The sequence below is a fragment of the Pinus tabuliformis genome, chromosome 7, assembly GCF_031772625.1.
Source record: "Pinus tabuliformis cultivar Carrire ecotype Pingquan chromosome 7, CPIR1, whole genome shotgun sequence".
NCBI lineage: Eukaryota > Viridiplantae > Streptophyta > Pinopsida > Pinales > Pinaceae > Pinus > Pinus tabuliformis.
The window spans coordinates 765248538-765260568 of NC_142293.1; the positions used below are offsets into that span (position 1 = coordinate 765248538).

At 36.2% G+C, this 12031-nt stretch overlaps 1 protein-coding gene across 5 annotated transcripts; it reads left to right on the plus strand.

Annotated features, from left to right (window-relative positions):
* The first annotated feature begins 2952 nt into the window (after positions 1-2952).
* On the plus strand, positions 2953-11429 carry LOC149249796 (uncharacterized). 5 transcript variants are annotated; one of them, XM_089458786.1, is made up of 13 exons: positions 2959-3197; positions 4406-4572; positions 4771-4902; positions 5096-5239; positions 5383-6535; positions 7075-7275; positions 7544-7603; positions 8521-8600; positions 8861-9099; positions 9231-9349; positions 9455-9725; positions 9811-9874; positions 10747-11429. In XM_089458786.1, the coding sequence occupies exons 4-13, from the start codon at positions 5159-5161 to the stop codon at positions 10897-10899; spliced, it is 2421 nt and encodes an 806-aa protein (XP_089314912.1). In that variant the 5' UTR covers positions 2959-3197; positions 4406-4572; positions 4771-4902; positions 5096-5158; the 3' UTR covers positions 10900-11429. The 5 variants fall into 5 exon arrangements, with proteins under 5 accessions (XP_089314913.1, XP_089314915.1, XP_089314912.1 ...); XM_089458787.1 differs by having other exon boundaries at positions 2953-3098; positions 4771-5239; XM_089458785.1 differs by having other exon boundaries at positions 4771-5239.
* The last annotated feature ends 602 nt before the right edge of the window (positions 11430-12031 follow it).

Genomic DNA, 12031 nt, shown 5'->3' on the forward strand with positions numbered 1-12031 from the left:
GCTTCAAGTTTTGGAATAGGAACAATATTGATGCAGGATAGCCATCCAATAGCATTTGAAACTAGGAAACTCAATAAAAGAGAATGTCTAAAGTCTACATACAACAAGGAAATGCTCACCATTATGCATGCATTAGCCAAGTGGAGACAATATCTTTTGGGAAGTAAGTTTTTAATATGAACATACCATAATAGTCTTCAACACCTTCACCAACATAAAACACTTTCTACATAGCAACAAAAATGGATCGAAAAATTGTTGCCTTTGACATGGATATATTACATAAGGGAAAGACAACATAGTAGCATTGCTCTATCCAGAAAAGTTGAAGAGTCGTCATTACTTGTAATTTTAGTTGTAGTTCTAGAGTGACTTAACAAAATTCGAAGTGAGTATGCAAAAGATCCAGAAACATGTGCTATAATCAATAATCCTGCTTTGAATTCAAAATTTGAATGGAAAAACCATATTCTTTGGTATAAATGAAAATTTTACTTAAGCCCAAATTCCAAAGTTAAATCCAAAGTTCTCAAGGAGTCTCACAGTTCACTATCAACAGGACATGTAAGTTTCTTTAAAACTTACTATAATGCACGACAATCATTTTTCTGGAAATGAATGAACAACGATATTAAAAAATATGTAGCAAAGTGTGATCAATGTCAAAGAAATAAAAATGAGAACAGTATGACCCTCAGATAACTCTATCCGTTAAATATTTCAAACCAAAAGTGGGAAGAAATATCAATGGACTTTATCGGAGGGCTACCCATGTCAGATTGAAAAGATAAAATCCTCATAGTAGTCGACAAGCTCACCAAGTATGCATACTTCCTAGGAATGAAGAAATCAAATTCAAGAAAACAAATCGCAAAGATATTTTACAAAAATGTCTCAATTACATGGATTTCCCAAAGTCAATGTTAGAGATAGAGACACCAAATTTAAAGGGAATTTATGGAATGAATTCTTCAAACAGATTGGAACATGCCCCAACAGGAGTTCAACCTATCATCCTTAAATATACAGTCAAATAGAAATTGTCAATAAATATTTAGAAGATCACCTTCATTGTTATGCAATATACAAATAAAATAAGTAGGCTTAATGGTTACACCTTGATGAATGGTGGTACAATTTCACTTATCGCACTTCTGGAAAAATGACCCCATTTCAAGTTTTGTACGGTTACGAGCCCTCCTAAATGGAAGGACTTTACCATTATCAAGTCAAAAACAGCAGTTACAGATCAGTTAGAAGAAACCCAACAAATCTTCCAAGCACTAAAGGAAAATCTAAATATTGCAAGAAATCGCATGAAGCAACAAGTAGACCAAAATAGAACAAAGAAAGAATTTGAGGTTGGAGAATCAGTATTTGTTAAACTTTAGCCTTACAATCAATGGTCCTTAAAGCATAAGGGAAAAAACAAATTGGAACCAAAGTTCTATGGACCATACTAGGTTAATAAAAGATTAGCCAAGTAGCATACAACTTAAGCCTTCTTGATAAAAGTCGTGTTCACAATGTTTTCCATGTATCTTACCTTAAAAAAGCACTAGGCAAACACCAAACGACACAGATGACACTGCAGACATTAGATAATGAAGGGAATATCATTTTAGAACCAGAAGGAATCATCACCGCCAGGGAAAAGAAGTTGCAATCACGAGTAATCAAAGAATAACTTATCTAGTGGAAGAACCTACCACTAGAAGAATCCTCTTCGGAGACAGAAGCATTTTTGTCAACAACACCTGTCATTACATATGCTTTGAGGATAAAGCATCTTTTCGAGAGAAAGACAATGTTATGCAAAAAATTAAAATGTGTAATTATGGTCAAATTAGGAAGAAGAGAACGATCAAATGATCGTGCCCCTTCATGAAAAGACACTTAAGGCCATATTTAAGGCACGAGCCCTCTATAAAAATCATCATCATCGATATATATATATCACAGCGTAAACAAACTTTGTTCATTACAACGAGCCATTGGAATGCCTTCCTTAGAGAGGGTGTTTGCAATGATGTTGTGGTTCCTGTAAACATGTGAGGCCGAGAAAAAAATGAGAGTAGATTTCAAATGAATTATTTCATCCACGAGGTGTTGGATCCTTTGACTATGACATTTGATGAACCATTTATCTAATTAATGTTAGTTGAGAATCCTCAAAATTTTGAAGAGAAAGGATATCTTTTTTGATAGCCAAAAAAATAAAATATAAAATTGAAAGCCATGAATTTAGCAAAATTATTGTTTCCATCTCCTAAACCCATTTTAATGTAATTTTCATCTATATTAAAAAATATATATATTTATATAAATTAATAACAAATTAATTTTAATAATATTAAAAAACACCTCATATTTATAAATAGTAATTAATTATAAAAAATATTCTATGAACTTTTTAAAATACCATATACTTTTAATATATAAAAGTACATACTTCATATTTTTATATAATTTGCATTTCAAACCCCTTACAAAATTTAATACTATCTACATAAATTAAATTGCACATATGTCAGCCATGACATATTTTGTAATTAAAGGAAATTTATTTATCAAAATATGTCAATTCAGAAAAGAGCACAGTGAGAATGACCAAGAACGACCCTAGGAGAAGCCACATACTATCGCCACGTGTCCTCCTCAAACGCAGCATTATCCGTATAGTTTTCTGTCCTTGCGCATGTTCCCGGTCGCCGGTTCAAATCCCTCTGCCCTGCCTCGGGAGTGCCGGGCGGGTAATCAAATTTAAACGGACTCACTTTCGGACTCATGTCCACATCAAAGGGTTTGCTGACGTTCAAAAGGCAACATAACGGCATCTACCCTTAGTGTAAACGGTAAATTCCAGTTTAACCGCGGTTAGATATAGTCAAAATCGTTTGCCCAAAATCCACCCACTGCAGCCGGTGGATTTAGTTCTTCCCCGTGGGAGCTTGGTACCTCTTCGGCCGGTAATAACGGGCAACACTATAGATGGCTCTACAATTCGACGTCTCTGCTGGGGAAAAATAATTTCTGCAAATTTTGCTGGCGATGTTGTCTGTGGAGGATCACCAGATCGACTCGCTGGAGTTTCTTAGGTGATGAGCTCCCATGGGCTTGCTCGATTTTCATGCGATTTGATGCCTTTTTTGGTTCAATCCTTGCTTATTTTCATGTCCAGGGTTTTTGCTCTGAAGGTAACGAATTTTCATTTTAAATCTGCAATTTCTTCGGATTTCCTCATTTTTTTTTTGCGTACATCCGTGGCCGTTTCACTGGATTAGCTCTGAAGCAGATAACAGTGCCAGAAACCAAGCCTTCAAGGCAAAATTGCAGTCTCTCGGCTCAAATCCGCACTCATCGAAAATGAACGTTGTGTTTTCGTGATTTGTCTTTTTTTTTTCCGCTATGTGAATTGCTTGGATTCGAATGTTAGCTTTTTGTTGGGGTTTTTGCTTTTTAACGCGCGCCTTGAAGCTGTGGTCGCGGCACTAAATTTGATCTGAAAGTGTTTCCTGATTCAACTAAACTATAAATAAATTGATACCTTTCCTGATTCAACTAAACAATAAACAAATTTATACGTTTAAACATTTTCCCAGTGGAAGTTTGGTGTTTCACTGTTTAGTCCGTTGTTTCTATACTGAGAATTGCGGGAACGATTCTCACGGTTCCAATAAGGCATCTGTTCCGAAAGGTTCGCTTTTGGATTCATTTTTATAAAAGTTTTCGTTATTGAATTCATCGATTCCTTCTTTTATTTGCGTTCTCGATAAATCCATACTCAAGTTATTGTGATTTATCGTCGTCATCTGCATCATAAAAATTTTGATCTACTTCCTTGGCATTTATTAGACTCGGATCTTGTGTTTGATTCACTGTCTTCACGGATTTCTTGACCATTCACTGTTATTTGTATTGTGCATATTTGTTTGCATTTAAGCTTGGATTCTATCACTAGCATTGCTAAAAAGAACATCCTTCCTTCAAAATCTATCCAACAAAGACTGCCAGGAATGATGCCATAGCGTTTGCATATTAGTTTGAAGACTGCGTTGATATTTTTTGCTTTATATTTCTGATGCATTTGATCTTTTTTCGCTATTGAATGCTATAAATGTAATGCAACAACTATTGTATATCATGGCGACATGATTATGAGATGGTTTGAATTTGCAGATTTGCTCTGTTTTCATGGTCATTTATTACTGTTGATATGCCAGAGCTGGGCTAGTTCTAAGTGTGACAAATGACACTTTAGATGTGATTCTGAAAAGCAAGTTAAATGAATATTCTTATATGGATTAAAATAAAATACTTTTAGATATGATTTTTGAAGGAGTTTCTCTGTAACGGTACACGCGGTTCTTTTGTTTCTGAGTTTCCAAGTGGGTATGCTCTGCAGTTGTGAAAGTCTACAAAGGAAGTTTCGGCTTTGGATGTTATCGAGGCTAGTAGATCCAGCAACTTCCAATATTTTGCTGTAAATATGAAGAGATTGTTTAGATTATTGTAGAATTGGCTTAATTTTACACCAATGGATATATCAATCGTAGCTTTCTCCTTGTTCAGGTATCCTAGATTTTTTTTCTGTCTTCTGAACTTGAACAGTAACATTTTTATTGCATGTATTGTTATAAAATTTGAGAAACAGTAGATCATGAGTTTATTTTGCCTTTGAAAGGGGCCTGACGTGATTTCTTTTGAATTGAACTGATTTAGTTGATATAGCATGCCCAGGATTTACAAACTGTGCATTATGCATGGCAGGATTATTACCAATTTGAGTCGGCTTGGTATTTGGGATAGCTTCTAAATGGAGAAGAAAATTATTTTAGACACCGGAAGATGTGTTACTTACAGGAGCTGGGCTTCCTTCTAAAGGACTAGATGAAATCCGTGGTCTGTGTAAAGTTGATCAAGCCCCACCAACTTTGTAGTTCTATGAATACCTAATACAATATAGAGTACGATTAGAATGTACATATATGTACAGTTGTGGCAATCTCCTTTCTACTTGCATGTTTGATTTCATAGGTTTCTATTCTTGTATGTGAGTATTCACATTGCTGTAACTGTCTTCATATCAAAAAAGGGCTTTAGAAGCATGAAGGTCATGCTTCTTATGTCATTCTTATCGTGCTAAGTATTTAGTGGGATGGAGGAACAAAAGAGGATGGAGTATGGCTTCCAGGGCTATAGGCCTCCACCTTTACCTCGGGCGATGCGTTCTGCAAGGGTACTCTGTCTAATCCTTATTTGCAGCCTGCCTATTCCAAGTGCTTATTCGAATTATTCCTGGGGTGTTATATTGAACTTAAGCGAGAAGAGATTTTTAGACTTGTCATTCAGTCTGCTGATACTTAAGTTGTCCACTTGCAGGTGAGGGCCGGAGGTTGGCACAAAAATAATTCCATTGATAGCAGGGGTGTATGTTTTGAACTACTTGCAACCGTTGCAGGACAACTCTTACAAGAGAAGGAAACTGAGAAAATTAGTTCTGAACTAGAAGGGATATCAACCACAGGGATGGAACAAAAAGTGCAAGACATCTCACAGGGTGAAGTGGAAAATAGCCCTGAGCAAGCCCTGTTGGACTTGCATAATTCTCAGCATGGCTCACGTTCTATTGGTGCAAGTGAAGTTACACTTGGAAATGCCACCCAACAGTTGGAGTTCAAAGACTCGCGTTATAAAGGGTGCTCCCATGAAAATGGTATGGCTTCAAGTGTTGTCCACAGAAAGCTCAGTTTCCAAGACCGTACAGTAAATGAAGATGCAGAGATATACCGAACTATTTATAGGTCCACTTCTATTATTGGCAATTCTGGTAGTGCCAACCAATCATCTGACAGAGAGAGAGATCTGGAGCTAATTAGTGATAGTCAAATTACTAATGAGAGATCCATAGTAGTGCCCTCAGAAGAGGGTGAGAGAAGTACGAGATCAAATGAAAAAGAGAAGGGGTATATCTGTAAAGATTCCTATGGAGAGGGAAACTTGCTATGTGGGCAGAGTCTACATCATGCTTCACAAGATACAGATTCAAAAGAAAATCTCGTGAAAAGATCCATGGGGGCACTGGAAGATCATGAAGGGAGAGGAGAGAATGATTTTAATGAAATTAACTCAGCACACTGGCAGAGAAAAGAAACAGCACATGTACATACTGAAGATGAAGCTGTATTGGATGTGCATCCTTCTCGTGTTATCTTAACAAGCAGTGCAGGGGTGTCTACAGTCATGGGATTAAATTCCCATGAACTGGGTGGTTCAGGTAGCACTGAGAAGGGACCCCATTGTATAGAGAATAAGCCTTGTGATTCATCCCTTGATGGTCTCAAGGACATGATAAATATTTTTAGAGATGATGACGACAACTCTTCGGATATTACTAATCCGAGTACTGTTACAAACAACTCATGGAAAACTTCGTCTGATAAGGAAACAAAATTTGGAAGATCCATTAGTTCAAAATATAGGAGAATTGCATCTACGAGGAAGAGGAATTATTCTAAAACGGTTGTTAACACAGGTAAATGTCATACATGATGGTTTATGTTATCAACTTATATATTCTCAAGTGCCTTTTTGTTTTTGTTTTTTGTAGTTTGCCACTGCATTTTTGCTTTTAGAAGGATTGGCGTGTTTCTTATTCTGATTTGATCTTTACCTTCTTTTTCGCTATGAGTCAATACCTTTCCATGCTTATTTGGCAATCCACTTTGTTCCAGATATTATTTTTAATTTTGACCGTTATAAGTTGCATGGTTTTGGTTCTGATCGATTGTTTTTATGTTTTGGTTTAATGACTTTCCAGCATTGTTTTCAATCCTTGATTTCTTAAAAGGTTCTCCAATTCATATTACTGGGACTTTTTGGCCAAGCCACTCATTGTCTTGTGTTGGTGTTGCTTCAGTGACCTTGAACTGGACATGGTATGTGACATTGCATAAAATTGTCTGACTGCTCCATCTGGGTTATGTCAAGGGTATCTTTATAATATGCTTCTTGTATTACATTTCATGTTCAATCCTCCACCGAATTAATTATCAAGGTTCTCCTTGATGGCAGATGGAACTGTACATACTGAAAGTCCTGGTAGTGGACTGAGGTGGAAAAGGCAAAGGACTGTAAGGTATCCACCCGTAAAAAGGAAGATGCTAGCTGCAGGGTTTTCTACCTCTGATATAAATGCAAATACTTCTTGTACAGTCCTAGATGTCAATGCTCTTGATAGTGAACACTATGATTCTACTACAAAGCCATGCAGTGGTAAAATTTAGATTATTTTTACTTACTATCCTTTCTTTTTACTCGTGTAGTGCATTATTTCAATATCCCTATTTCTTATATAAGGGCAATATCACGAGGAATAATTCTTTAGGGGAGTCATAGTTCTCTCTCTACAGACATGAGTAACAATTTTTGTGACTCTGAAGTAGGCCTTTTGATATCATATACCCAAGTTTGTATACTATGTGCTATCTTTGTTTGTTCTTTTTTCTGTCTGTAATTAAAATACTTTTTACTTTATTTTCAGCCAAATCTGGAAGTCTTCCATCACCAGGATCAGTTCCAGTTTCTTCCTCCCAAAAAGCAGGTATTGCTTTATAAAACTGTTATTATTATCCAATCCAAATTCAAATGATGGTCCAGCATTGCCCTATCTGAGTTGACTGTTGTCAAAGTAAATGATGAAATCTATTTTAGTTTTTGAACATAGATGACTTGCATTTTAGTGTTTTTTTTTATATTCAGTTATTAGTGGTTGCCTACGTTGCAGATTGTTTTCTAACCTATCTTCTTTCATCAGTAAAGCGATTATTTTGAAGTATTGGATCTAGCAAGAAGGTTCTAATACCAGCTAATATTTTTTGAGAAATCCATGCATGGTAGTGTCACAATAAAACCTACTCTGAGAAAGAAATAATAGACCGGATTGAAAAATTCATAAAAACTGGGACACTAATTGAAAAATTCTTTGTGAGATTACACAGAAAGATGATTTGCCATTAACATGTCAGTGAGGAGTTGGGTTTGATCAGAGGGAGTTAATTTTAATATTCAACTGCCATTTTTGGAATAATCCAACTTTTGTGTGTTTTACTTCTGTAGTTAAGCTTGGCATCGAATCCTTTGCAGTCCCATAGCTGTTTATTGAGATGCCAAAGTCTGCCTATGTTCAGATTGTTATCTAACCTATCTTCTTTCATCAGTAAAGCGATTATTTTGAAGTATTGGATCTAGCAAGAAGGTTCTAATTCCAGCGAATATTTTTTGAGAAATCCATGCATGGTAGTGTCACGATAAAACCTACTGTGAGAAAGAAATAATAGACAAGATTGAAAATGCACAAAAACTGGGACACTATTTGAAAAATTCTTTGTGAGACTACACAGAAAGATGATTTGTCATTAACATGTCAGTGAGGAGTTGGGTTTGATCAGAGGGAGTTAATTTTAATATTCATCTGCCTTTTTTGGAATAATCCAACTTTTGTGTGTTTTACATCTGTAGTTAAGCTTGGCATCAAATCCTTTGCAGTCCCAGAGCTGTTTATTGAGGTGCCAGAGTCTGCAACTCTTTCTAATCTCAAGGCAAGCGTTTTTCCTTTCTTATTTGGCTTACCCCATTTTGGAGATTTAAGATTGCCTTGTAGTAGCAAAAGTAGTCCTTGAGTGCATACTCAAATTTCAGATCTTATAAATTTTATTGTATATATTAGAAACATAAATATTTGCCTGTGCCTATCTATTAAAAAGGAATACAACAATTTTAATCACAAATATCTACTACTTTGTCACACACAACAATTTTAATCACAAATACCTGCTACTTGGTCACACATTACAAGCAGAAGGCTGCAATGGAGGCATTGATTAATCTTCTTGATGGTGGGTTCCAAGTCCAAATTCTTCTTCATGGCATGAAAGTGACTGATGAGAACGCTACTCTAATCCAAGTGAGCACTTCACATCCTGAAAAACTAGAAACTGTGGGATTCATGTTGGAACCAAACCCAATCCCATCTTCATCCACTGGTGCTGATGATCCACTTTTCATGCTTTCTCATGCTGCTTCTCGGACTTCATCAATGTAAGATTGCTTTATTTATTTTAACAATCTATTGTGGCTCGCATTGTGAGGTTATGATGCACTGATAATTGGCCCAAAATGATCATCTTTACTGAATGTGTTGACTTGATTAGCAACATCTATATTTGCAGATACCCTAAGGCATCATGCTCTGGGACATCCATTGATGTTGAAGTTAACAAGGGCCTTATAGATGGTTCATCTAGTGAAACGAATGGGATGTTTAATGCAGATGTTGCTCAAATGGCAGGTATTCTATGGCCAAAATGCCAATTTTTATTACTTATAAAATTACCAGTTAAAATGAACTTGAGGTGTCATTAATAATATTAGAAGTTTGTATATGAGTCTGCAGGTTGTCAGATACAGAAAGTTGATATAAACCAGTGGGTGATGAGTGAATCTGATCTTATAATGAGCTCATCACATCCTCAAGCAGTGTCTTATTCTGGAGCTCTTGTTGTGCACCCTAGTGTTGTTGATGACAGTAATCAGGGACTGACCTTGGTGCCAATGAGACACAGGTCCAGGAGAGCAGATATCAGTAAACGGCGTTTGAGGAGGCCATTTACAGTTGCCGAGGTTGAAGTTCTTGTACAAGCAGTTGAAAAGCTTGGAACTGGAAGGTCTGTTGTTTTGCTTTTCACTACTTAAGATGTGCCTGCAGATAACCCCTAATATATGACAGAAATCTCCTGTGGTTTGTTGAAGGTGGAGAGAAATTAAGCTGCATGCATTTGATCATGCCAAGCATCGGACCTATGTTGATTTGAAGGTTTTCATCTGCTCCTTTCTGTTGCCTTTCTTGAGCAGTGTTCAAGCAAACTGCATCGTGTTTGCATTATCAAGTTTTAAAAATAATATCAGCAACCAGGTGCTGCCTTTTCTCGTGAATAGGGCATTGGCTGAAGTTTCTAAAACTTGTTTGTTCTTTACGTGATTACCTGATTTATGTGCCTGTAATTTTTATTTATATACATCTCACTTCTTTTTTGCCAGTTTCTATGTTTGATCATTCTTCCTTCAAATTCAAATAGAACTTCCTGTCAGTTTTGGCATGCTCTTCTAATATAAAGACAGAAGTAAAGGTTTAATATTATAAATGTGTCTCGACTCTCAAGACTATGGTTGGCATTAATTCTACTTGTTCTTCCAAGAGAGCCGTTTCTTATCCTCAATGACAGGGACCTATTATGCACATTTCCTGTTCTTAGTCAATCATATGGAATTGCAGCATTTTCAATGAATAAAATAGGCGAGTCATTTTTTGTTTGTTTGGAAGACCATTTCACTTGGTTTAGACACTGAACATGTGAGTCATTTGAGACCTGACTGCTTATGCTGAAATTACAATATTTAGCTACAAATTTTCCTGCTTTTTAAATTCCTTGAGAGAAGCGGATTTTGACCCTTTTAGGTTTTTGATTGATGGGTTTGGTTAATTATTATCCATTTTGTCAATACTTTCATTTGTTCTTTACTATAAGATAGAAAACAGAGAATAAAATTCAATAAAATTTAAATATTGAAAAAATAGAGATTTATGGAGTAAGGAATAACTTGAAAACTATATAAATTTTAAATAGTAATTGTTTACTGGTTTCTATTTATGTTCCACGAGGGCCTTATGAAGCACTTGTGCTGCAGGATAAATGGAAAACGCTTGTCCACACTGCAACAATTGCTCCACACCAGCGTAGGGGAGAACCTGTTCCACTGGAGCTGTTGGATAGGGTTATTCGTGCACATTCTTACTGGACAAAACGACAGACCAACCAAATGGTAAATCATAGCCTGTAAGGATGGAGACTTCTTTAGATGTCCCAGCTCATGATCTGGGGACAAGACTTTGTAAAAATTCAACTGTTTCACCACAACTATGCCCACCTCCCCTGTTTACGGAAGGCGGCTGTGTATTATCCTCGTAAACTGATGTTCATAGCTGATTCTGGGTTTTTAAGGTGATAAAAGAACAAGAGGAAGGAGACCAACATTTTGTTCCAGTTCAATTACAAACCTACAGCACTGTGCCGCTTTTCTCATTGTTGTTACTGGAATTTGTCGAAATGACTACTGTAAAGGATAACTGGTGAGAAGAGAGCAGTTCTAACCAACAGCTTTTCAGTTGTGTTCAATTCTCCCAGATTCTCTTGCAAATGTGTATAAACTAATTTCCCTCGCCTCACTTATGTTAGGTTCATTTACTTATAGATGATCCTGCTGTTAAGCAGACACTAACTTGCCTATCCTATTTGTGAACAATACTTCTTTGTAAGTATGCATATTTTTATGTCTATATTATGCAGTCATTGTTGGGACATCACAAATCATCACTATCGCTTTAAGTGTATCTATGCATACTATATGGTTAGATCAATGTTTAAAGAAAGAAATCATAGAAAGAACCAGAGACAGACAAGAGTCTCGAACTGAAAGCATAGCAATCGCAAGAAGCTTACAAGGAACATGCAGAATTTCTCCCGTTGCATTTGCTACTGCCCATTTCAACCAGGTAGTCTTTTATGTCAGATGCTTTATTCCAAGTTTAGTCATCCTTCTCCCATTGTTCACCAATTAATATAGCTGTTCTTTGACAGCCTATATGCCTTCATGCCTGCATTAAGTTTCTCGCCTGTTGATTGTTTTGAACGTTTACAGCAGTATCTGTTCCATTCCCATAACAGTGAACAAGGGCAATAAAAGAACTATATTATCAACAAGAATTAATCAAAACGCCAAACAGAAGCATGGATTACTTATATTTTTTATCATTCAAAGGTTGATTGTCTGCCATCACATTAGGCAATGAACAAACTATAAGATTTAGATCTCATCACTTGCTTAATCAACCTTTGAAATCTTTGAAAGCACAACTACTTAACTATCAACATCATTGTCAATTATAAATAGTAACTATTAGACATCTATCATT

Excerpts from the sequence above, each read along its gene's own strand:
- LOC149249796 (XM_089458787.1), top strand. The coding sequence starts at position 5,159 with ATGGAGGAACAAAAGAGGATGGAGTATGGCTTCCAGGGCTATAGGCCT. Across the intron at positions 9,100-9,230 it reads GCTTCTCGGACTTCATCAAT|ATACCCTAAGGCATCATGCT; the intron begins GTAAGATTGCTT and ends CTATATTTGCAG. Across the intron at positions 9,350-9,454 it reads AGATGTTGCTCAAATGGCAG|GTTGTCAGATACAGAAAGTT; the intron begins GTATTCTATGGC and ends ATGAGTCTGCAG.